General features: G+C 42.3%; 1 protein-coding gene and 1 long non-coding RNA gene across 5 annotated transcripts in view; one reads left to right on the forward strand and one right to left on the reverse strand.

Moving 5' to 3' along the window:
* The window catches only part of LOC131109038 (cadherin-12-like), a 76840-nt gene extending 73765 nt beyond the window's left edge, over window positions 1-3075 (forward strand). For both annotated transcript variants that reach the window (XM_058060573.2, XM_058060574.2), the window contains exons 11-12: window positions 229-480; window positions 2079-3075. In XM_058060573.2, the coding sequence (XP_057916556.2) occupies window positions 229-480; window positions 2079-2590 (764 nt within the window). In that variant the 3' untranslated portion in view covers window positions 2591-3075. The remainder of the gene's footprint in view (window positions 1-228; window positions 481-2078) is intronic.
* LOC131109040 (uncharacterized) overlaps window positions 1-24553 on the reverse strand; it is a 110932-nt gene extending 86379 nt beyond the window's left edge. For all 3 annotated transcript variants that reach the window (XR_013627815.1, XR_013627817.1, XR_013627816.1), the window contains exons 1-2: window positions 24484-24553; window positions 22623-22669 (exon numbers count right to left, since the gene is read on the reverse strand). This is a non-coding gene — a long non-coding RNA (uncharacterized LOC131109040). The remainder of the gene's footprint in view (window positions 1-22622; window positions 22670-24483) is intronic.
* Window positions 24554-27556: the final 3003 nt, after the last annotated feature.

Raw genomic sequence — 27556 nt, forward strand, 5'->3', positions numbered from 1 at the left:
CAACATGTAAAAAGGGAATGCTTCAGACCACTGCAGTTCTTGAAGTAACCAGAAGAGGGCGCCATTTAGTCAAAGTGAACTACTGCACTGCCTAAAGGGGCTGCTGTAGAAAACCCCACAACATATCATTCCTAGCAACATAAAAAAAGGAAAGAAAACAAACATTTTAACCTATATTCATATTGTTATCATAATTTAATATGATTTACTTTCTCCTCCCCTGTCCAGACAACACAGCCGGCATCGTCACCAAGCGCAGCGGCTTCCGACGGCGCTCGCAGGAGATCTACCACCTCCCCGTTGTCATCGAGGACAACGGCTACCCGTCCAAAAGCAGCACGGGGACGTTGACCATACGGGTCTGCGGCTGCGCGGCGGACGGCGCCCTGCTGACGTGCAGCGCCGAGGCCATTTTCCTGCCCGTGGGCCTCAGCACGGGAGCGCTCATCGCCATCCTCTTGTGCATCGTCATCCTGCTAGGTCAGTTTTTTTTTCCATTTTAAAGTGTATTACTGGATGCTAGCCTCACATGCAGCTACTGCCATCTTGGGGACCAATTATATTGCACGACACAGCAGCAACAGAACCAATGTTGTAACGGCAATAAACAGCAAACATGAATTGATTAAATAGATACATAGCCACTTATAATCTAATAAAAACTACATCCGGAGGTTGCCTTCAGCCACATTTGTATCCACATGCACCAGGCAGCGAGAAGAGACTCGAGATCTGATTGGACGGAGGAGTAAATTGTTTACGGCGTGCGACGCGTGTTGTGGTTGTTTTATCCGATCAGAAACAGCTTGGAAGTCACATTCTCGATCCACAGCCAGCAGAGAGCCTGCTTTGCCGGAGAGCGGTTGCCATAGCAACCTCATGGCGACAACAAGACTCCAAAGGCTGGGAATGAAAGTGCATTTCTGGCCATTTTGGAGGCAAACAAGCAGCCGGGGAAAGCGTGCGTGCGTCCGTCCTTTCATTCTACAGTATCAATGTGGTCAATTTGCATTCCTCGCAAGGTCACGGTCGTAAACGATACTCCTTAATTCCCGGCCTGTTAATGCCCACGCTCATTTGCATACGAGAGAGGGGAGTTAATGGCGAGCTTTATGGTGTGGCTTTTTTGTGAAGCGTGACCGGTGAACGGTCAGTGCCATTCAAGGGCAGGCCGAGTCTTTAAAACCGCCTTTTATTCACTCCAGTTGCCCCCCCCCCCCCCCCCACCACAAAGTGAGGACAAGTGAAGACAGCATTCCCACTGGGAACACTTCCAAATGCCGGCCGTGCTCAGTCAGGACAGCCCTGCAGGACACCGGGAGGAAGAAGAGTGAAATAGACTCCTAATTTGCATTGCAAGGCATAATAATACATAGTGATGCCTTGTTGTTGTTGTTCTGCATAGAAGCCACAGGAGGGCGCTGATACACTACATTAGAGTTTTATCTTGTACATTTACAGACTGGGGTGGGATGCAAATACTGTTGATGTTGAAATTACACAACAAACACACACACACACACGTGCTGAAGAGTTGCGTGCTTAACCTCCAAATAAATTCCAGCCAGTAGCACGCTCCTGTTTTCTTTTTTTCCCAGAACCCCCTCCTGCCTGCAGTGTTTAGACTCTGCCGTGCTTCCGCTAGTGCATCATTTTTTTTTGTTTTTTGTATTTTTGTAACGCTTCAGGCGGCCACAGAAGTCAAATTCCTAGTGAGCAGAAACGCACGGGTCAACTGCAAGCACGTGTGGGTTCAAGCGAGCTTTAACGTGCGGAAAAGTCAAAAGGGAATTTGTGCTAAGGTCAAGCTAACCGGCATCAGCTGCTTCCACTGCCAGGAACCGCATTGTGTTCCTTTGATTGTGTGTTTTCCTCGGAATGCCCCGAGACACCATGTAGTGGAGGTGCTAGCACGCTAACAACTCTCCAAAAGACTCCACAATAAAATTTGATGCTGCAATGGTTATTTTTTTAAATATTATGTTTTCTCTTAATATTTTCACTTTATTCTTGTAAATTTACTGCAGATTTTTCAAATTTTTTAACTATTTAAAAGTAAGTATTTTCTCCATCGGCAGTTATCGTCGTCCTCTACGTGGGCTTGAGGCGCCAAAAGAAGAAGGAGACGCTCATGTCGTCCAAGGAGGACATCCGGGACAACGTGATTCACTACGACGACGAAGGCGGCGGCGAGGAGGACACGCACGCCTTCGACATGGGAACGCTGCGCAATCCCAAAGTGGTCAAGGACAACCTGTTCCGCCGCGACGTTAAACCGGAAATCCAGCGGAGTCTGAGACCGCCGGCGTCCAAGGACAGCGCCGACATCCGGGCGTTCATCAACCAGCGGCTGAAGGACCACGACGGGGACAACTCGGCGCCGCCGTACGACTCGTTGGCCACGTACGCCTACGAGGGCAACGGCTCGGTGGCCGAGTCGCTCAGCTCCATCGAGTCCCTCGCCGTGGACCTGGAGGAGGACTACGATTACCTCAACGAGTGGGGGCCCCGCTTTAAGACACTGGCGGGAATCTTCGGGGAGGCGTCGGGATCTCATTCGGACTTGGTAAACGCGGAAACCCCGCACTGAAGCCGACGAAAGACTCCAGGAGCAAATATGTAACGTTCTGTTGGCGACGCCGCATTAACATCGATATTTTTCTATTCTTTTACGTTCACGGTCGGTCCCAAAATTGTACAACGGAAAGGAAAAACGAGCGCACACGACGATCGTATCGGTGATCTCCCAATTTGAATGTGGACGCGTATCCGTGGAGATGATGTCACTTCTTTGACCATCCTTAAAAGTGCCTCAACTTGACATTTCACGTCCTGCGTTTTACGACCGACGTCACTTCTGTGGCCCCCGTCAGGCCAAAGATGTTTGAATGTTATTTATCCTTCTATTTATTTATTTGGCTGATTGGATTATTGGCTATTTATCTATTTATCTCTCATGCTTCTGTGTATTTTTTTTATTTGATTATTTTTGGAGACACTTTTTGTAAGGGAGGCCCGGGTCAGCGTTCCTGTAAGGTGAATAGACTTGTACTAGACTTGTAAAAAAAAAAAAGAGGCATTAGGGCTAAAATACTGCAGTTCTGTCATGTTACAAAACACCCTTTCTTAAATAAACCACACTGGGACAAAAAGTCTCCTCAAAGCATATCTACTTTTGTCAAACTCGGGGAAATTATTCCCAACCGGAGATTAACCTCACAACACCCCCTTGTGCCCCCCCCCCTTGTCATCCATCAGATAAGACAATGTTGAGTTGACCCGCTCTTCTTACAATAATCCTGGCAATAAGACACTTTCTACCGTATCGCACTTGAGAAATAATCCTTTTTTCCCCTGACAAAAGGACAAATGAAAGAGGGAGTAATCGACGTGTTTGCCGTAGGTCGATGAGGACCATAACAGACAGGCGGGCGGGCGGGAGGGAAGCCAATTATTGCTACTTAGCTATCAGGAATAATTCATAAATGATGACGGTTTCTATGTTATGGTGTGTTATTAGACAAAACGTACAGTGTGTGGTCGGGAGTAAGGACACAAAACATGGAGACGTTACCTTACATGACGTTACCTTAACACTGCATGAAGTCAGTCATACAGTTTAGTATTATCCCAAAAAAATCAACACATTTGAGCAAATGTCATGTATTTTTGGAGCCAAATTCAGCGTAAAAATTGCTGAATAAACTAATCATAGGTGTTCAAAAAACACATTAAAAGATTTTGATGAGATGTAGAATTCTACATCGGTCACTAGGTGTCAGTAATGTTACGGTAACGACCTCACAAAAGGTACAATAATCCCGAATAAAAACACAGACTACTGAACCAATAACAACGCTCAACACGAGGGAACACTTTTATACTAACACACACAAGTCTTATGTCTACTATGTTGGATAAGAGGAGTGTAAAGGTGACTATAGGGGTGCTATTTCATGTCTACAGGGCTCTAATAATGTTAAAAAGTGAATTTAGATGGCCGTAAAAAAATTTTCCAATGCTATAACTCTAAAATATTCAATTTTTATATAAAGAATTTTACTAACGGTCGAGCCTGGAACCATTTAACTGTGATAAGTGAGGGACGACTATATAGGTATACATTGTATACATAGGATATCATGAATATTGAAATATTGGATTTTTTTTAATAATAACAAAATTTTCCCCTAATAATGTAATAATAATATTAAGGCCCCAAAAAATATTTAAAAAATAATAAGTTTGGTCAGTCGATTGTGCGGAACGATGCAATGGACTAGATTATGATGTGTAATATTGTAAGAAAAACAAAGAAAAATTTGGCAAATCATAAAAAAACTGGACATTGACTGTAAATATCCGTGACAATTGCTGGTGTGGGGGTGGGCGGTGGGGGGGGGGGGGGGCACCAAGGCGATTGCTGTTGCTTTTCCAGCCTGCTGATCGGCTACAAGAGCCCTGCAGCCAATTCATTTCCTTGAGGGCCGACATTGTTGTGCATGAAGTGTGGTTACTGGCAGCCCGATGTGGACTATTGAAATGACTACCGTGGCCATGCATTGTTATTAAAACCAACACCAACTGTCCAGACCGGGGGGGTCGAGGGGGGGTTCCTTCCAGTGCATTAAAGCAAAAAGATCCTGGCTCCAAAACAGCTCAGTAGTGCCATGAACGCCGGCAACAAGGCCACTGATGGCGTTTATAGTGGAGCCGTTTCAAGCGGCTGCTGAGCGCCATTGTCCAGCTTCATTGTTCGATCCCGCCTCAGCATCCCACCCTCCTACGACGTCTAAAAAAATACATCAAGTACATAGCTGATGTGTTGCACGCCATTGTCAGCGACGTCAAAAAGCGCAGCGAGCGATTGTTTGGTTGCGAACAAAGAGGTGTTTGACAGCGTTCAATTTGCGCACGGCAGCCGTCACGACTCGAGAGATGTCACGGCGCCTTTGGAACATCACGGAAGCGACGACATCGCCGTGGAAACACAACACACTGTCACCGACGGCGCTGGCTGAGCAGCTCGCTAGCAGCAATTAACTATAAAGCTTTACATTTTAAAAAGTACGCCACAGCGCTAGCCGTCGAGCCAAAACGGTCATCTGGATGCTTCCCGATGTACTTTGGTACTTTGTACTTCCAGAAACCACATTTATTTATTTACTTACACACACACCGAAGCAAACGTATCATACTTCGCTGCTGTCAACACGGCGAGGATTAGCCGCCGCCATTGTGCGCCGCCATGGAGGTTGATTTACATGGAAATAATTGAAGACGTCTCCGCCGACGACGGAGCAGCTGTATTCCGCGCCCGACGGGATTGAAAAGATCAAAGTTATTTTTTAAATCCTCACTTATCGTCGTCGTACTACTTATTGAAAGTTTGCACCAAAACACAAAACAAGATACGTGGCGTTAGCACGCTAGCAAAGTAGCAATGAATGGAGTCTTTGTGGTCCGTTCATCCAATCAGCTCCCTGCCGGCATCACACACACCCGGGCTCAAGGGGACCGCGGCTTCTATTTTTAAATCCAATAAGGAAATGTCTGAGCTGCCGAGCGGGAACACAGCGTTCCGAGATTACGCCCAACCCAATATGGTCGGGGGTCGGATTTCCTTATTCACCGTCCTAATTACGGTTATATTTACTTCTCCGAGTGGGAGGGGGGGGGGCACGCCAACATTCTGAGCCGCTGACACCGACAAAGTTGTCAAAATTGGATTTAAAGGCACCCCCCGCCTCAAGCTGACGTGTGAAATTGAAACGATTGCTGATTAACACCGCAAATGGGGGCCAACACCCCCCCACACCCCCACCCTCGTCCGAGCATGGCATTCGATGGAACAGTTAAAGCGGTCACTGTCTACTGAATAGATTAAAGCACTGTCAGCACTTTGCTATTCTTTTGTCATGGCGGCCATGGTGGAGTAGGTTCCAGCATTATTTCCTTTGTGCCCTCAAGCCATGTTTTATTTTACTCTATTACTCTGCTTTACATCCTCAGGTCATGACTTTAAATGCAAAAACCAATATTAATGAAAAATGCAATTTATGAATAGCAAACAAAAATAAAGTTGGCATTAAAAATTTGGTTATAAAAAAATGTTACAAGGAAAGTTAAAGAAAAAGTATTTGGCTTAAAAAAACAGACTGTTGAACAAAAACTAAACTGGTGTATTATGAGGAAAAATAATAATAATAATGGTTTGTTTTGGCTTTTAACCAAGTCGTTGTAAGTGACTGAGACAAATAAACTATCATTTTATAGCAATGATAACTAAACGATGGAGGATTAGCTCGGCTGCACTAAATTCCGACGCGAGAGGACGCAGGTTCAAGTCTAATGACTTTGCCGAAAGCGGCGGCAGTGAGGCTGAAATAAAAAAAAAAAAAAAGAAACCTTGGCGAGAGAGAAAATGAGGAAAGTCATTACGCTGTCACTTTTGTTCACTGATGAGAAGCGCACTCCTCCGACTTCAACAACCGCCTGGGGGCCCCCGAACAGAAAGACGGAGCGTAGTCGCCCTGAAATTGTCCACTTCATTCAGCGCTAACGTTTTCCACTTCCGCGGCTTTCTCATTAGAACGCCGCGCAAAATGGACAGGGCTCATTGGCGCCGACGCTCCCAAACAATCCTCAGGTTGAGATTCCACCTTGGACGGTGGCGTTAAATCCTCAGGTAGATGACCTCCGCCAGGGTTGCTTTGCATCCGTTCTCTGATTTTAATAGTCGCCTGACGGATGGAGACGTCTTCGCTTGGTGTGGATGTCATGGCGATAACGTTTCACGTTTCTTTGTCACTCAGATTTACTTAGATCAGGGGTGTCCAAACGGTAGCAAAAATTTTGTAAGGCATATGCTAAGAAGTTATACGAAAAAAATACTATTATTAGTATGAACTTCAGTCTTTGGTCTTTTTTTCCGAAATATTTATTTGTCATTACAATAGGACTTTATTCTTATAATGTTTTGACTTTATTCCAGTACCGTAAAAATTTGTTTCCGTAACCTAATTTTCCAAAAATTGCAACTTTGTTTTGTTTCTCATAACTTTTACAAAAATTTTGTCCTGAATATTTCATCATAACATAATGTTATTCTCGTAACATTTTATTGACTTTATCTCTTGATATTTTGACTTTATATTTTTCATTTTTTCATTTTTGTTTTGTTTTTTGGTACCTGATAAATTATTTATGATTATTCTCAAAACATAACGTATCTGCAGCCTAATTTACCCCAAATTTCAATTTTATTTAATATTTTATGATAATATTACCACCTTATTTTCCCTCATAATACTGCAATGTTATGCTCTTTCGTTGGGTTATAACTTTTATCTCTTAATATGCTGACTACTAATTTGACTATTCCTGATGTTTTTGCAATTTTCTTCTTGTAATTATGACTTCATTCCAATAATATTTTGACTTTATTCCCACTTTTCTGCAACCTAATTGTCCAGAAATGACAACTTTAGTCATTGTTGTGTTTGTCATATTACAAACACGTTGATTCATCCTGTAAGAAATATTTTCAACATTTTAGACGTCCAGTAGGTCACACACACACACACACACACACACACACACACACACACTTGTATGTTATTAATTGCACCCAATTCCAAGTGGAAAGCTTAGCTTCTGCCATGGATGACAAATTCTTCAAGAAGTTTCGGACCAACTTTAATTCCCGGTTCCAGGATTGGAAGCGCCAGAGAAGAGAACGGATGGGTCCGCTAAGGGCCGTCGACGTCGATCAAATCAGACGCTCGATAGCTCGTCTTAAAGCGGAGGACATTTTTCCTGACATTGCATCTCTCAGGAGGACCTGAGCCTCGCTCGCTTGCGAGTGTAATTAACAAGCAGACATGAGTCGTTAAGTGTGCCAGCTGACAATCTGCTTACACCTCGGAGAGCCAATCAATCCGGCGGAATTACGTCCCATCACGAGGAAAGCAAAAAGCCCAAACTATTCTTAAGATTTCCTCAGGGTCCTGTGAGGATAATTAGAGATCAGCATGGGGTCCCCTGGAAGAAGTGGGACCATCTGGAGCGGATCTTCAAAATGGTCTTTGCTTGTCTGAAGCGCTTTGTTCCAATCAATCAGCACAACATGTTTACGCTAAAAACCAGCTTCGTGTTTGAATCCAAAATGGTCGCATCGTAAGAAAACAGGCGCTATCAGCCTGGCAAAGTGCAGGAAGTCGTCGGACTGTCGGAAGGGTTGGCAGATTACGGCGACAAGGTGACCTCGCAGGACGAGGCTGCGAGCGAGAGATAGCAAGATCAGCGAGGTCGTCGGCCATGACTGCCAGACTTCACGCGCCTTCCTCGAAAAAGGAGCTCACACACTTCTCCATCTCGTTCCTGCACGGGTGCTGATTGGCTTTGTGATCCATCCCGGATTTAAAAATCACCCAAATCACTGCAGGAGTTTTTTTTTTTTTTTAACACCCCCACCCAAAAAAAAACCTGCACTGTGCTCACTTGCAGGATTTCCAGAGGTGAGAAATGAAGTTGCGGACAAAAAGTGTGCCGGTGAGCCATTTTTTTGTTCGGGAGTTTTAGCATAAAGGTCAGCCGGGTAACACAAGCATCTCTCATCTTCTTCCGAGATGCACAATTGTTTGATGAATATGTCAACAACGGGTGCTGACCTTCAAGTCATCACATCACAGCCCAGTCACACACTTTGGATGCTAATTTTGCCTCATTTGAAGATACTTTTATTTATTTTGTTAATGTCACACCATTTATGAGTCATTTATGTAAAAAAAGTACGTTTCGTTTACTATCTTAGATGCCGTTTTACCTTGAGAAAAAAAATAGTAAAAACTACAAAATGGCTACCAATCCCCTTCTTTAGTTCCTTTAGTCCAGACAGTGCATGGTATGCTGCTTCTAGCTATCCACAGAGTTCAGAACGACAGCAAGAGAAGAAAAAAAAAAAAAGGACACCGAATCTGGAGTTACAAATAAAAGTTGGTCTGACATCAGGAGTTGAAAGACAGTGCATGATATGCTGTTGGCCGAGATGTCTTGCTGACCTTGGGAAGACCAAGACAAACACCTATAATTTGTGCAAATCTGCGGACATAAGCTAGTCTCACGTATTCAAAAGGAGTCAATAGCAGTAAGCCAGAAAGTGCATGATATGCTGCTCTAAGCTAGCTACAAACCTAAGGAAGCTTGTCTCAGATCATGAGTCAAATGTATTTGTACTTGTTGCAATGCTGGATGAGATAAAAAAAAACAAAATTTGTAGATGACAGAAGCTTCTCTTACAATGAAAGGGGTGCATGGCAGTAGTCAAGACACTGCATGATATGCTAACTCCAACTCTAGCTCAGCACAGGAATAAAAAAAAATTAAATAAAGACAATGGACCCAAAATGTGCGGACAAATACAGACTGGTTTTCCGTGTTCAGTAAAATTAGTCAAAACAATGCATGATATGCTGCGTGATGTTACTGCTCCATGATTTCAGGAAAAAAAGAAGACATTGGTGATGAAATCTGTAGCCACATAGAAGCTGGTAGCACATCATCCAACTACGGAAGTAGTTCAAGCAGACAAGACAGTGCATGATATGCTGCGTGATGTTACTGCTCCATGATTTCAAGAAAAATAAAAAGTCACATAGAGGCTGGTAGCACAACATCCAACTATGGAAGTTGGAGTTCAAGCAGACAAGACAGTGCATGATATGCTGCGTCCTGCTTGAACTGGGGAATAAGATGTGATTGCGATGCTATTCAAGTATTATTGATGTATAACGTGGTTACAATGGGACTTATTTTGCATCTTATGACTAAGCATAATTTTTTTTGAGATCTCCCCTAAAAGTGTACCTGCTACCTTCTGTGTCCACCAGTTGCACCAGTTGAGTCTAGTTCCCAGCGCTGGTAACGGACACGATATTCACAACGAGCTCCCGCTCCTTCCCAAACGCTGTTGCGCATCAGATGAGCAAGCAATAAACTTTCAAGACTCGTCAACTTTGCGCCTTTGTTCTGACACCTCGGAGAGATCGTCTCTCATATCGGCGCTCCCTCAAGGAGTCTTCTGGAATGGTGTCAGAGCGTTCAAAGCGACTCAGCCTGCTGATGCCCCATTTAAATGACAAGGCAGGCGAGGGAGTGCCGTTTGTCTCCCAAACAATCACCCGCCGCTCGCCGTGCTCGTCTTGAAAGGGAGGCGCCACATTCATGTTCGCTCAGCCAGAGCTCTCAATCGGGAAATTAGCCGTTAGCTTGTTAGCCATTAGCGAGGGGTGCACATGGCTTTCCTAAACTTGGATAACCTCAATCAAAGTACAGATCACATGCTTTAAACTATGCTCAGTGCTAACATTGGACTTTTCTAGCAGACACTCGCTACCATGCTAATTGTTGTCGTTTATGTGTCGCACACAACTACACGTACAGTCAATGCCGCGCTAGGGTGGCTACGTTGGATTTACAAATGGAAAAGCTTGAGTCTTTGAGCAACCAGAATATGACTTGTATTTCAATATGTAATTAATTGTTTAATTAATTACTTGTTAATTAATTAATTGTAATTAATAGTTTAATTTAAACTAAACTAACTAACCATTTATTTGTTCATTTATGAAAAAACACAATATAATGACGATTGTTTTCGAACCTGCTACCTATGCTGTGCTAGTACTTGCTAACACGCTAGCTATTTTCCACCATAACTTTGCCAAACTTAAAGACGCCATCTGCTAACATGCTAACCGGATTTGCCAGAGCTCGATTACTTGACCGAAGATGAGTGACACTAGCTTTTAAAATGTGCTAACTAACTTCCGAAAAACGCTCTCAACGTCAGGCGGAAAAAAGTCGATATTTCATTCAGTAGTTTTTTTTCCAGGAATAAAAGACGAGCCTCATCCAAAGCGTCCAAAGCGTTTTGACCTCTGCTGCTTGTTTGTTACATCTTAATACAAAATACACACTCTCACGGGGAAGTCCACCTCCGCTTTAAAAATAGCAAACGACAGTGGGGGGCGTGAGGGGGGTGCAGGGGGGGTTGGTTGAAGGAGACTTTGTCAGCATGCATCAGCAGCTGCATGCAGGATTCAAGCTAATGCAGTTTGGGGCTCAAGTGTCCCCGCTTGGATGTTTTTTTGTGGCGCGTGCTAATGTCCTCGCTTGGAACTTTTTGTCCCCATTTGAACTTTGGGATCATAACTGAAGTCCTCACGTGACGTTTTTCTTGCTGACTGTGCAGCTTTAACACGCAGGGAACCGCATTTGGTTACTCCAAATGGACCTTGCATGACTCCTATTTGTCCGACAGCAAATTATGATGTAACATTTATATAATAATGCAATCATTATCAAATATGTCTTAAAGGAAATATTAAAAAAAATTACATTACATTATAAAATGATTTTTGCAGATATTCTAATGTGAAAACACTCGTAAATTAATTTATGCTGCATTTTAAATATTAAATATAATTTTAGTTTTTTCTGAATACATGTTTTCAATGCGCTAAGAGCCATAAAAATAAAGAATTTATTTTTTATTTGAGTAATTTTGCTTATTTTATATTTTGCAGGTAGTAATTATTGTTTATTTAAATGGTTTAATTATGTATTATTGATGTACATTTAATATTAAATAAATATCAAATGTATTTAATTTATTTAATTGAATTTAAATTGATTATTTATTCAATATTTATAATATATTATTGTTTGTATTATTAATATATAATTAACATGAATATAGCATGTTTTCAATCAGAAAAAGTACAAAAAATAAAGAAATAAAATGCGTAGATCATTATTATTTCATAACACAGTATTATATTTTGCAGGTATTTCCTTTAGGTAGGAAGCTGCACACGTTATTGTATAAAAATGCAGATTAAAAAAAAAACATTCAAAGTACCGCACGGCAACTTTGACAGTCGTCAGGAAAAGAAGTTTTAAAAAAAAACAAGTTTCATTTGGGATTCCCTCAGAAACGGCAGGAGGATGATTCCGACTGCGTTCCTTCCAAAATCTGAGCATCTTTTTGACCATCTTAGCGCTGACCCCCGGTGTCCCGCGTCTGGCTTTCAAGCAGCATCAATAATAAAAAGGCGCTCCCGCCGTTTCAAAGAAGTTTATCATGTTTAATTTCGGGGCGCTCGGCGTCACTCAGAGTGCCTGCGCTGTGTCAAAGACGTACATTTTTTATGAACCTTCATTTATTTGACTGAATAATTCAGCTTTGATGAGAGTCCCATCAGTCAGGGCGCTCGCGTGCCTCGTGACAGCTCCTCCACTTTGTCAAAGCCACGTTCCGCCCTGCATGCTAGCAGCCTAATTATTCCTCCTTGTCCTTTTATGCCTGCTTTCTTTCCCGATGATTATTGCTTAGCTCTTCAAAACCAAACACATGATGACTGTCAACTTTACAGTCGCTCTTAAGAAAGAGAGACCGACTGTTTTTTTCCTGATGTCCCTGAACTTCACATTCATCTCTGCGAGTGTCCTCTTTAGAACCTTCCGATTTCTTTTTTTTTTTTACTTATTACGTCTTATTTCCAACCTGCACTTCCAAATCAGATGAGCCGTGAAGTTATGATGTAGTTTTACTACAGTAAAAGTATTTTTTCCTTACATTATGGAAGTGTTTATTGACACTCAAAAATATCACTACTTCAACTAATCATTAAAAAAAAAAAAATTAATAGGTATTAATATTAATTGGACTGATTTAAAATCCTTCAGGTTGCTTAAATAAGAAAAGAAAATGCATTTAAATTTATACGGTACATCCCATCAAGTAACTTTCACCAATTCAAATGTCGGGAATGTTAAAAAAAGCATACATTTTGTTGTTTTCTGTATTAAAAAAATATGTAAATATATTTAGAATATTTAGTTTAATTAATAAAAATGTATATGCACATTCCCAGTTTTATTGTGTATTTAATACAATTTAATTATATTTAATATATTCATTTTCAATATTTTTCAGCATGTTTTATATATAAAATATATATTTTTTTAAATGTCCAAAATATAAATACAAAAATATATTTATTTCCTGAGAATTGGTCAATGCTAGCCTGAAGAAAGTCACTTCTGGAAAAGACACAACAGCACCAACGGTGAAAGTAGTAAACATCCACGCATGTAAAAACTTCACCAAGTACCCAAAACAAAGCTAAAAACTCTATTTCTATTACTTTTCCAGTATTCGCAGCCTGTTGGACATCATCTAACTTTATTTCCCGCAGCGTCACGGCGACACGGCTTACAGTCGACGTGATGGATGGCCTCGCTGCTGATTGAATGAACACAAAAGTTGCAAAGAAAACACTTTCAGTCTGACCGCAGATGACTTTTGACCTCTCCGAAGTGGGCCTTTTATGACTTGTGGCCCATTTGGCGACATTTTCTAGAGTGATGTAAGCCGCAACCGAGTCCTCGTGTGCACCGACGCTGCAAAAAAGCCAATTTAGCCGCATAGCGTTTCATTTCTCAACAGCAGCTAATATAATGTCACAGCTTCTAGCGCCTTAACAGCGCACAATGAAAGGTGAGGCTGGGAAATAAAAGGCTCCTTTAATTATTTAGCTGAGCGTCCGATTGAGCTAAAGCGCCGTCGCGCGTGTCTTCCCGGTGATGCACGGCGGCGCCCGAGAAGGCGAGGAGGCGTCGTCCGTCACGAGACGACGTTCTGCATTTTTTTAAGTGTCCGCTTGACAAAGTGTCTGCTACCTGCGTGCAAAGTGTGTCCATGCTCGTACGCATCTTTAACTTATCTTCCCTCAGTAGCTTCCTTAGCTCAGTCAATACCAGACAACCCCCCCCCATTACCATAACAGAACATTGTGCTCTATGCTGTATACATGGAACCTACAGAAAGGAGGATCAAAAGATCAAAATCTTTCAAAATTAGCAATAAAACATCCTTTAGTAAGTTTCTGGCAAATATCAGTTGCCAACTAAAAGGTACATTGATTCAGTCATTCATTCATTTTCTGCTGCTTATCCTCACGAGGGTGGCGAGCGGTGCTGGAGCCTATCCCGGCTATCTTCGGGACCCCGGATTGGTGGCCAGCCAATCACACGGCACATATAGACAAACAACCATTCACACTCACATTCATACCTATGGACAATTTGGAGTCGCTAATTAACCTAGCATGTTTTTGGAATGTGGGAGGAAAACCCACGCATGCACGGGGAGAACATGCAAACTCCACACAGAGATGGCTGAGGGTGGAATTGAACTCGGGTCTCCGAGCTGTGAGGCCTGCGTGCTAACCACTCGAACACAGTACAGCCCTAAAAGGTACATTTTAAGGATAATTTCATTCACAACATTCATACCTATGGACAATTTGGAGTCGCTAGCATGTTTTTGGAATGTGGGAGGAAACCGGAGTACCCGGAGAAAAAACACGCATGTACGGGGAGAACAAATCGACCTTCAGGCCCTCAGAAAATATGTCAAAATATGTCACCTGTTCATGCAAATATGTGAATATTAATAGAGTGGGAACCCTGCTTAGCATCATCCATTTGTTCCAAACGGTCCAATAGTGACTGAAACCCACATTGACCAAATCCATTCAGATATTAAGAAGAAGAAAAAGCAGGCTGCCAGAAAAGGAAAGCCAAGAGTAGGCGATACAATGCTGTTTCTAAAAACCATGTGGCGCCATCCTTAATGAAGTCTCCTCTGCACCAGAGTACCCGTGTGTGTGTGTGTGGGGCCCAGAATGTGCTGCTACGCCCCTGCCGGTGTCAGCACTCGTTAAAAACGACACCCACAGAGGAGAAGAAGAAGGAGAAGAAGGAGACCATGCACGGCCTGGAGCTGAACTGTTGCCTCCTGGCATGGAGCAGGAGCTTGTTGGGACAATGTTTGTGTTGATGTTGGGAACGCTGGGACGTTGTTTTTGGTTCTCTGCTCCATCTCAGGTGGACGTATACATAAATATCTGTTATATACGCCGCTTTACCATCTTTTCTGCCCCAAATGATCATTTATTTATTGTTGATGCTCTCCAAAGAATGCCTTGACCTAAATAGCATGTGATGGTGCTACTATTAGTAGATATTCTTAGTCAAATCAGGGCAGGATTGGATTTTGGTTTTTGTTTTTTTTATGATGGCCCCATTCTTTTAGACATTGTTCATTCTATTCCAAAAGAGGGCCAATAGAGAAAAATACCCAAAAAGGTATTTTAGTCTTCAATCTTATTGTAACTTTTGTGTTTTCAGCCATGCAGATATCAGAGCCAAAGTTTGGCTGGAATATTTTATATTTTAATATTATTTTATTTTTAAATGTAGACTAGATATTTTTTTTTAATGTTTTTCTTTTTTTTTCCACATAAAAAATCTTAAAGATATGTTCATATTTACATTTTTGAAATCTGTATTTAATTCAAATTCTTAATTTAATTATTTTACTATCAAAAAATAATTTTTCCAATTCTAAATTTGGTGACACAAATTAGAATTTTTTAATGTAATCAATTAAAAAATATTTTTAATCTTATTTTATTAATTTTATTTATTCATAATTATTTACAATTATTTTATTAATCATATTAACCTGATATAATTTAATCCAATTTATTAAAGGGTTTTATTTTTTTAAAAATGTCATAATAAATACTCAAATAAGGTTTTTTCATAGATTTCCATGGCTGAACTAACGAGTTGATTTACGCCCCAACAGTAAATTGTCGGCTTGTTATCTGCCAGGTTTACGCCACTGAATTAAATTATGGACTAAAATGACGAGCACTCCAGATAATTAACGCCACGGGGGTGGGGTGGGAGGGGGTGGTGGAAAGTGATTATCGCGCACCGCTCTTCAATCAATGATCAATCAATCAGAGGTTGGACTCCGGCTTTGGCTTTGGGTCGGAATCTTAATCCTTCACCCTGGAAAGACACCCAACGCTTGGGGAAGACCCGTTTGGAACAACAACAACAAAAACGGAGTAAGCTGTTCTAAATATAACCCCCCTGGTCCTCAGGTAGTATTTTGGTGTGTCTTTGCAGCACAGATGTGGTGTCGTCCATCCCAGGAGCATCCTTGGACCCGGCACGCAAGGTCAGATGATTCCCAGGCGGGCAGCAGGAAGTGATGGAGCACAAAGACAACAACCTCCGATGTCCTCACAAAAGACGCTATTTACTATACTTATTATATATTTACTGTAATCCGCCGCAGGACCACTAACGATGGGGAGTAGGGGGTCGGGGAAGCTTGCCACAACTCCGGCGCTGCCAGACGATGAATCATCATTGGACATTTTTTGTTAAATTGGCCGACTTACAACATATTTCTAATGGAATTGTGCAGCCGAGAGCTGAAAATGAAGGCGCTTGTCGCGCGGTGATAGTGAGGAATGTTTGGTAATTGTGTTTCGATCCACTCCCCATGTCTGGCATTAGTCTTGTTTAGCCGCTAATGAAAATCTCCTGGAGCTCGCCTGTAGCTAAAGATGCCCTTAACCCCCCCAGCTGGCCCGGCTCCTCCTTAACACACTTTATTGCAAAAGCATGATGAGGGTCCTCGCTGATGCTCGCATGTTTGGACTCTCCCGCACGTCACAGGCTAAAACTCGTTTCCCTTCCCGGCCAAAAAGAGGAAGAACGTCAAATGTGGGCAACTTGACACGGGCGGCGGTGAAATGGATTCTTTTTTTCTTTCTTTCAGCCTCCAGACAAAAAGGCCACAAGGTGTTCTTTCTCTCGCGGAAAAGACGAGCGAAGAAGAAGACAAAATGTGCTCACTGAAACTCAACGTGAACTTTGTCCATCAGAGCAGAATTCAATTTGTCCTGCAGACAGGAACTCGCTCTCTCTCTCTCTCTCTCTCTCTCGCTCTCTCAACAGTTTTATTGGGAAGGATATTAGTTATGTTTCAGTGCAAGGGGGCGTCTATGAATTATTAGCGTGTTTAGCTGAGATATTGCATCATGTAGTACTATGTAGTGTAGGGGTGTGGAGGCAACTGTAAACAATGCAGGCTAGCGTAGCGTAGTGTGGTCAATCACTATATCGCATTGGAGTTGGAGAAAACACACGGATGCCCAAGCGGAGACTTGAATCCAGGTCTTCCCGATATCTTAACTGTGCGGCCAACATGCTAACCACTCGGTCACCGTGCTGCCGAATCATATTGTATCGCTGTAAATAGAGTTTCCTAAATACGATGAATTATTCATTCATTCATTCAATCATTTTTTTACTGCTTATACTCACGAGGGTCGCGGGGGTGCTGGAGCCTATCCCAGCTGTCTTCAGGCGAGAGGCGGGGTACACCCTAGCCAATCACAGGGCACATATAGACAACCATTCACACTCATATTCATACCTACGGACAATTTGGAGTCGCCAGTTAATAATTAAGTTTCTGGAAAATATCAGTTCCCAACTAAAGGATATATTTTAAGCATAATTTTATTCGCACCTATGGACAATTTGGAGTCGCCAGTTAATTAAGTTTCTGGAAAATATCAGTTCCCAACTAAAAGATACATTTTAGGCATAATTTAATTCACACCATTCATACTTATGGACAATTTGGAGATGCCAGTTAATAATTAAGTTTCTGGAAAATATCAGTTCCCAACTAAAAGATACATTTTAAGCATAATTTCATTCATACCTATGGACAATTTGGAGTCGCCAGTTAACAATTAAGTTTCTGGAAAATATCAGTTCCCAACTAAAAGATACATTTTAAGCATAATTTAATTCACACCATTCATATCTATGGACAATTTGGAGATGCCAGTTAATAATCAAGTTTCTGGAAAATATCAGTTCCCAACTAAAAGATACATTTTAAGCATAATTTCATTCATACCTATGGACAATTTGGAGTCGCCAGTTAACAATTAACATGTTTTTGGAATGTGGGAGGAAACCAGGAGTACCCGGAGAAAACCCACGCATGCACGGGGAGACCATGCAAACTCCACAAAGGAGGGTGGAGGATGAATCATAAGCAGGTCAAACATTCTTATTATTGTATTATTTCCATTTTTCTCCAATTTGTACATCCAGTATACCACCATGACGACGACGTTCCTAAGGAAGTCGTTCCCCTTCTATGCCTTCGTTGTTTGGGCGGTTCTTTTCTTTTCCCGTCCTGACAGATTCTGACGGAGGATTTGAGCACGGCGCGCTGTGACCCCCCCCCCCCCGGCTCCCCTGCTGAGGCTTATATCTTATTCACCCCCTCCAACCATGACTGGCAGAGAGGGAAAAAAGTAGCGTAGAGAATGTGATGGACCTCCGGTCACGTGACGCACTCACGCTCAGCCGCATGAATCATGGCGGTGTCTGCCAGCCAAAACACGCCAGCGCCCATAAGAAGCTAATTGACCACCTGATGGAGTATTTGGGAGGAACAAAATGTGTGTCCACCTTTTTTTTTAATATAATTGTGTAGCGTGTGTATTGTGTGTAGTGTGTGTATCGTGTGTATCGTGTGTAGTGCGGCTGGCCCTCAGCTGTTTGCATATTATGACTCATGAAACATCCTGGCAGGTAATTGGAGGAGACCCACGCTCCATACATTTTTCATAATGATTCATTTCTTTCTTTCTCCTCGCAGCGGTGTGCTGGCTAAACACAACAAATGACTCCTGTCGAGCATCGCGTCTCGGAAGAAAAGGAAGAAAAAAGAAGGCCGCTTTAGACTTTCTATCATTCTTATAGTGGAAGTAGCCAAATATCATTTCTACAGCAGAAGTATCTAACATCATTTTCATACGGGATGTAAAGAAGCAAGCAGGTCGCTAAGCAGAAAATATCAAAGTGGAGCGCCTGGGGGAATTGGACAAATGAAGAATGGACCAAAGAAGTCGAAAGTAGCACAAGATGAGAGGCGGGTCTAAGAGGTCGACTCTTATGTATATTTACCATCCACACCAGGCTGTCTCACTATTACTAAACATTAGCATTAAATGGCTGTAGGCAACCTCCTGGTGTGGTTTGTTTATATTTTCATTATTAACACGTTCAATGCCAGACATTTTTCAAAAGCTGTTCCTCTCGGTAGCGGCCATTTTTAATTATTTTGGCTGAAGGCACACAGAATATTGTGTTCTTGTGCTATATTCCAAAGAAAGATTAGACTCTATATAAGTAATGAGCAGTAGAACATAGGTACGTTTTTTTTTCTTTTTGTAAAAAGATAAGTTTCAAGCACAACTGACACAAATTTAGCCATATATATTTAGCCAAAATGTCTAAACAACACAAAAATGGAAGTACCGAAATATCATTTCTATACCCAAGTATCTAAATATCAGGTTCCCTAATAAAAACAGACAAGATATCACTTCCTGTCCTCCCCCTTGCAGTGGAACATAAAGTATTTACAGCAACACACACAAGCACCAGTCTTTTTTGGTATCTTAAATGGTTATTTTTTTCCTTTTTCCTTTGGTAATACAGACTATGGGGGTGCTATTTCATGTCCAGAGGGCTCTAATAATGTTTAAAATCATATTTAAAAAGGCGCTAAAGTGGTTTTCTATGCTCAAACTACAAAAATATTCCATGAATAAATAATTTACAACAATCCAGAAACCAATTGAAGGCGATAAATGAGGAATTAGTGAAATGACAACCTTTCTCCAATGACCAAGTTTGATTGATTTTGATTGATTGATGGGATGGAATCTCACTGCGTTCTGTACCTAATGTTTTGTCCAGTGAGTTGAACACCACTTCTACGTGTGTCATGTTCAGTTAATGTCCCATTAGCGAATATGCTGACTCTGCAAGCGTTCCCTCTGTTGTCGGGCAGCCAAAAAAATACCTAGTTAGGAGGAGAGGCGGCGGAAGCGTTGCATCGTGCTCCAGCCATGTTCCATTTCAAGGCGAGTGTCAAAGTGACATCTCCTGCTCGGGATCTTTCCATCATGAAGCAAACGAGAGTGAAGAGTGCGACTGTGTGCTCGGAAAAAGACGACAGGAGGATGTGTGTTGCATATGTGGGAGAGGGCAGACCTCCCCCAAGGCCTGTTTTAGCCTCACCAGGCTAACTTGACCAACACAACACAGCAATGAAGATCTTGGAGAGAAAAGGTGATACCATGACGTTGATGAATATCCCACGGCTAGTTCTGCATTCGGACGGCCGTTTTATTGGCCGATGAGATGATGCATGGCTCAGACGGCCGCATGATAAAGTGTGTTGCCGTGTTGTTATTGTTTTTCCTTGCAAGAGAGACACCGGGGCGGGTCCTTGCTGCGGACTATCAACGATTGCACTGGATAAAAAGAAAATCAAATATAATGCCCCAAACGTGTTCTAAGTGGAAGGAGGTGCAGGGCGTAATAAGGGCCATTCATCCAGGCTGGCGGTCCAGATCTTGGACACATGGAGGGCGTGTGCAAGGCATGGGAGCAAAGCCAGCGTTTATTGGTTTTATGGAGGATGGCAAATACAAATGGACGGCATCTAGAACCAGGATTGTGGATTATTGCAATTAGAAGTTGACGTCTTTTAGCTCGATGTCTAGCGCTGTCCACTCGAATGAGTTACATTTGGAAGTGTTTCTTGGCGCTTTATGTTTATTTTTAATGTACTAATGTACATCATTTGCGCATTTGCAGTGAATGCGCCCCCTGGCCCAAAATACGGCCCTATGCAGGGCCTGTGTTCTACTAGTGATATCGTTGAACAAACTGGCCGTTCAAAAGTACATTGTAAAGTTTCCTCACCAAAGTACAAGTGCTGACTCGGCGTTCCGTTTTCCACATAAACAAGGGCGGCAAACAAACGAGAGCGGGAAGGTCATTGATGAGATCCATGCCAAGTAGCAAGCAGCGGAATTACCTCTATGGCTAACATCTGACCCCTACCAGGGGGGAAAGCTTATTCAGACCCCCCCCCTCCCCTCCACGTTCCTTAGCTTGTCATGATGCACCGGTAAAGCTCATACGCATACTCGGAATGTTCAATAAGAAAAACACATTTGTGATTTCTCACTGGTGCCGAGCGACTATCTCGGCCTCGCAGATCACATGAGCCTCGGAGGCCGATAGCGCTGATGAATAAATGTAGAGCGGGCCCTCACTCTGGGGCCTTATCATCTCCAGCAGTAGACGGGAAGCGGCAAATCCCGGCTTTGCGGCTTCACAGGACCTTCCTCATCACGCAGCAACATGAAGAGGAAGCCCGGGGAATGTCATCCAAGCAGAATATGGATGCTCAGCCGAGGAATCCCAGTCCCTCCAGTCAGTAAACAGGGTCTTGGAATTTCTTATGAGGGGATACAGTGTGAACACCATGACGGCTTTAAAGGTCCACTGTGTGGGCTGAGAAACATTCACACTGACCAACTTTGAAAAGGAGCATGTTGGTTGGAGGTGAATACAGCCTATTAAAGCATGCTCCTTTTTACGGCTTAAAACGGCACCGAACATGATCTCTTCTATTGTCCGGTTGCATCATCACCTCTAAAACACTAAAATACATTTGCAGAACACTGTATAATATTTGATATATTATTTGAACTGTGATCCAGTGACAGTTTTATCAGAATCAATAACAAAATCACACGCCTTCTTCCTTAGTTTTCTGCCCGGTTACAGTAAATATTAAATGGCACAATGGGAAAGAGACACATTAGACAAAACCAGTGACTGCACCTTTCCAAACCGGTTCAAATCCTGTTTAGGCACCTGGAGTTTCTATCGGAAAACAGAAATACACCCAGGACCCGAAATCAGCACAACCATCCTTCAAGTGGACGTCCCTCATTGAGGTGTCCGAGACCGCAAAAAGAAGTCTTAATGCAAACTATATCAAACTATATTAATAAAATAATCAATACTAAAACAAAATAATTATCTTAAATGTCAATTTCAAATTTTTAAAAACAGCTTTTTCCCCACCATGAATCTTCAATAAAACACGTTCCTTTGTGTAGCTGCGGAAATCAAAGTGTTTGCCTTTAAAAAACTAAATCGTGTGATGTTGTTGTTCACTTTCCTAGTAATTCCTCCACCCACGGCAGAGAATCAAGCCATCCATCATTTTTTCTCTGCAGCATGTTTGTCTCGTGCAGAAAAAAGAAGAAACAAAAACAGATCCACTGGAGAAGCAGTATTGACGTGAGAAAACACTACCTGACCACTTCGATGTCTCTGCTGCATTCAATTGGAAAAGAAAGCCCACGAAGGAGATGATGACCTGTTTTGGTTGCTGTCAGTCATGTTTAGCCCGCAGCCAAGTGGGACCAGCAGGAAGCGGCTGTTATGACTCACGGTGCAACTGCAATATGGAATATAGCCGCGCTCATAACTATAATCCAACTGTCTGCTCCGCATTAGCCGCATTTGCGGGCTTCCACAGATGGAATAGCACGGGCGAGCTTCCACGGTACGAGCGTGCTGCCGTCGTTTCCGAAAAGCAAAGCGCTGTTATGTTATATTGCCCTCCAACTAGCATCTGCTCGGATATTTTACCCCAACCGAGGCGGACGCGCAGTACATTGCAGGATGTAAAACAAGAACATTATTCCCCACACGGAGCCTTGATACGCTATCACATTAAGCGTGTAGTGAAGCAAATATAGCATACAAGTGTGTGCTGGGAGTACCTGGCAGTCCTGATGAAGGGAAAACGCGTGGACATTCTGACAACTTCCTGTAATTACAAGCAAAGCAAAGCGGGCATCATTAAGAATAAAGACTTAAGATCAAGTGTGCTGTATACACATAGAATCTGTAGGAATACAACACATTCTAGACAGGTCTGTGAGTGACAGGAAGAAAAGCTCCGACTTTGAAGCCATCATAGACAATCTGTGTCTTTTTCAGTAGTGATGGCGGGGGCGTGTCCATAGAAAATATCAACACTCCCGACACTGGCATCGGTTTCTGTGATACAATACGGGCATGATGACACCTTTCAGGCTAAATCTAATCATATTTCTGCAACACACCATGCACACTCACCTGAAAGTGACAAAAATATATATATACACTTAACTAACACAACACGAACAAATGGCTGACTGTTCATGCTGAATTGGTGGTTTGTTTGTGATCTCATCACATGAGGGACGGAGACGATGAAGGGCAGACTCGCATGCCAGGACACCCAAAGCTATTTGAATCAGGTGATAAGCATGTGGAGGACTTGTTTTGGAGACAAGGTAATTATAATAAATGGGTAATCAAAGATAATATCAAGTCAGTGACAGTAAAGTGTAGTAATATCTGTCAAGTCAAATGGAGTATGTGCAATATTAATCCATATTCTCCTGACAGTAGTGTCTTATTTTATTATAGTATGATAGTATTTGAGGTATTAGCCGTGACTATTTGAAAGTATTTGTGTCAATACGATACTTAACGCTCAAGTGCGGCCGCGTGGCTGACAACTCCTCCAGCGGCGGGTGATGAATTACATGTCGATGTCGTCCGGCGCCTCTTTCAATTTCCTCCTCATCGCGCAATCAAGAGTAGATAATGAATTTAGCTGCGTGCAAACGAGGCCAGCACATGCAGAAACATAAATCACACATATGCCAACCTTTTCATCAGCGCTTTTTTTTATTATTATTATTATTATTATGATTATTGTCTCCCCCCACGGTTTGAGGCTGTGATGAATCAAAGTGACTGCGAGAGCAGCGTGATTTGGACTAAACGTGAAGTGCTTCAGCTTCAGTTTGAGGCTGATGAGCTGGATGAGTGTTTCTGAATTAGGAAATTGAGAAATTGAATTGGAAAAATGAACGCATGTCAAATATGTAATGCTAAAGATGTTCTATATATATATTGAGAAAAAAATGCATCTCAGCTTTGTGATACACTAATATGTGTATTGTTGCTATGGACTTTGCTCTATTTTGCTGTTTTATTCCTCTAATAAAGTTTCTTCTAACAATTACAACTTCATTCTCATAATATTATGACTTGTTCCCAACTGAATTTTCCAAAAATAATGTTTTGTTTGTTTTTGATATTGCTATTTTTTTTCTTTAAAAAAACCCTGCTCTCTAGTCTTGGAAATACAAAATGTGCTGAATGTGACAACAGGATTGATGAATATCACCGCGCTGTCATCCAAAATAAATTGTCTTCTTGCTCAGACGTAAAGCTAAATTTGTGGCCAGAAAGCGAAGGTGTGGCGGGATGCAATAAGAGCAGCACAGGAGTGAACATCAGGACATAAAAATGCCTTTAAATGTCAAATAATAATTGGACTCTGAGGAAAACGTTTATGAGATGACACCACTTCCTCCTTGTGAGGTGTTTGCAGGAGTGATGGGAAAAATTCCAGCCCGTCAACGCCAATAAGCGAGTCCCCCTCAACCGGGGGCCCGCTGAGCTGAAAAAAAAATACGGTGAATATGGATTTTTTTTTGGCTTTTGCTGCTCTAAAAATGTCAGCCTGTTGAAAAAAAAAAAAAAAAAAGAGCTGGTTTGTCTCCTGACACTTTTAGCACTCACTTCTGTCACAAAAGCCGCTCTGCGCCGTCCGACGAGGATTCAAAGAAGTCCACTTGTACCCCTGAGAAGACTCAGCTTGTGTTCCTGCACAAAAAGAACAGATTTGCTTGTCAAGCAACAGAAGCAAAAAACACTTTTTGACATAGCTGGTGGACCCTTAAGGTTCACATGTGGAACTGCACCATCATCATTATTATTATTAGTGCAAATAATACGTACAAATCTAATAAATTAAATTAAATTCATTAAAAGTTGCACCACTTTATGCTTGTAAGGGGATGAAATTCCAAGGCATATTTTCTGAAGAGGAGTAGGAAGAATCAGAAACGGTGTTAATAGGATGGTCAAACAAAATGCACAAAAACAACAATACCGACGGCAAGCAGAACCGGACCCAGGGGCCACGATAATGAAAGCCCGCTGACAAACACTCCACATCCAAGCTAATTATTGGAGCGCCACATTCAGCCTTGCTCACGGACGTCTAATCAGCGGCTTATTTGTGCAATCAGCTAGCCGCTTTGCTCGGACGGAGACTTAAGAAATCAGAGCTTGTTTGACGTATATCTGATTGGATCATACACACACTGAAATCTTTGCGCCAACACCGAGCCCAGCGCCGCCATCATCAACATTGATCGGCGACCATTAATGGGAAGACGACACTGTCGGGCTGTCGGTGGTGCAAATAAAATAATCATAACTTCCAAACATGACCGTGAGGTAGGTCTCTAGCTCCAAAGAAAAACAAAAAGCTTTCCAGTGCTGCCTTACGCAGTTCTTACATAATAAAAAAACACAAAAACAAAAAAGAAAAAAAGAAGAAATTCATGCTCGTCACGTTCTGGTACCCAAGAAAAATGAAATTAGTATTTTTAGAGATGGACTCTAGCATGTCTAAGCTAAGCTAATGCTAGTTGCTTTATGTTGCTATCAAAAAATAAACATAAAAACAAGTATTAACAGGCAAGATGGCGATAAAACAGAATAATAGTTAGGAATTAATGTCATACAGTATTTTCTAGCATGTTTGAGCTAAGCTAATGCTAGCACCCGACTATTTGCTTTATATCGCTACATTAACAGAGCTGCTTTGCTTTATGTTGCTATCAATAAATTTACATAGAAACAAGCATAAACAGGAAAGATGGTGATAAAAAAGAATAATAGTGAGGAATTAATATCATACAGTATTTCCTAGCATGTCTGCGCTAAGCTAACGCTAGCACCAGGCTAGCTCATGTTAAGGTGTTTGCTTTACATCGCTACATTGAAATACTATGTAGCTGCATTGCTTTATGTTGCTATCAAAAAATAAACATAAAAACAAGCATAAACAGGCAAGATGGCGATAAAATAGAATAATAGCAGGGAATTAATGTCATACAGTATTTTCTAGCATGTCTGAGCTAAACTAATGCTAACACCTGGCTAGCTAACATTAAGGTTTTTGCTTTATACAGACTTTGGAAAACGCTTTCTTGCTTTAATGAAATATTTTTGTGCAAAATTTAATTTCTCTCTTGTTGAAATAAACAGACTGTAAATTGCATAGGCTAGAAACTAGCGCTACGAGGTAACAACAGGAACTCGACCCAGTAAAACTTAGTGGGTCATGTGACGCGCTCTCTCGGCCAAACACAAACCACGATAATAACTAATGGGTGACCTTGAGCGTCCGCAGAGGGAAGAACAACACGCACTTTATCTTGTTAATTAACGACTGGGACGTGACTCCTCGCTAGGAAAGGGTGGCGGCTAGTGAGGAGACAAAAGTGATCCGTTTCCATGCAAGGAAGTGCGCATCTTTGTGCACTCCATTAGGATGGTTATTGTTGAGTGATGACAGGAAAAAAATGTTTGTTAATTAACTTTTCTGCCGCCGCTATTAGAGCCACATGAAATCACATTTAATCATGGCTTTGTGGCAAATTAACTGGGCTCTTAGTGCTTGTTTATTTGAATTATTTGGCAATCTTGAGTGACCGTGAACACTAATTATTTACATGCGAGCTCTCGCTGGTAGCTTCTGTGCCGCCTGATAGTTATTCAACACTTCTGGAAGTGCAAAACGGGGTGAACGCCATTCTAAAAAAATTAATTAATTAATTAAAAATGCTGTTTTTCCCGCCGTGAGTCCTAACTGGCTATGTTCCACTCAATGGCCCAGTTTCCATGGTAACATCATGCAGACGTGTGGAGTCATTTCATTTAAGCAAGAGTCACTCATTAGTTACTTGCCCTCTTGCTCTAGATCCTTTTTATATATTTTCTTAGGGGGGGGGCATGCAGAATTGTGAATTGTCGTCCAATGTGTGAAAAGAAAGGCGAATGACAACATTGTGTCGACATTGGTCCGCCACCCTTGTGGTCGGGTTGTAAAAAGCAGCCACATTGTCAGCGTATTGCGCTGGCGTGTGCAACGCCCCGGCGCCGCTAGCTTAGCCTCATCCGTCCCGCAGCAGCGGCAAGGCCAGATTAATGGACCAATTGATCAACAGCCAACCGGGAGCATCCTGCAAGAAGGCCTGATCACTCAGCTACGGGAGAAGCCAGAAGAACCCAATCAGCTGATGATGGGCTGTGACCCTGCTCTCTCTGACAAGCCGACACTGATGGAAGGCGGTGTGTGGGGGGGTTGTGGTGGGGGATGGGGGTGGAGATGGTAGACTCAACAAGGCAGAAAACTAACAAGGCTGAAAACACAGGTGTAAGGCTCAATCACAGTGGAGTGCTCGCCGAGAGAGCAATGCTCGCTCGGTGTTGCTAATGGATACTTGAGGAGGCGCCACTGTTGACCATGCGGACTCGCTTAGAAATAAATGGAGCTTTTGCTATACATAATGCATGCTAGCTGGGGTGCAACCGCACACCTCTAATGTTTACCGCGTGTTTGCTATTCCACACGGTGGTGGCATAACCGCAATGGCAGGTGAAAAAGATCATGGCGGCGCAGGAAGCTGGGGAATAATACAAGCATTTGAGGCGTCCTTGTCCCAAATCACATGTCCATCACATGTCCAGTTCAGTGCCATTAAGGAAGGGGTGGGGGGGGGCACTCAGAAAATAAAGG

The sequence above is a fragment of the Doryrhamphus excisus genome, linkage group LG7 (assembly GCF_037039965.1).
Source record: "Doryrhamphus excisus strain RoL-2023G ecotype Guam linkage group LG7, RoL_Dexc_Guam_v1.1, whole genome shotgun sequence".
Taxonomy (NCBI): Eukaryota; Metazoa; Chordata; class Actinopteri; order Syngnathiformes; family Syngnathidae; genus Doryrhamphus; species Doryrhamphus excisus.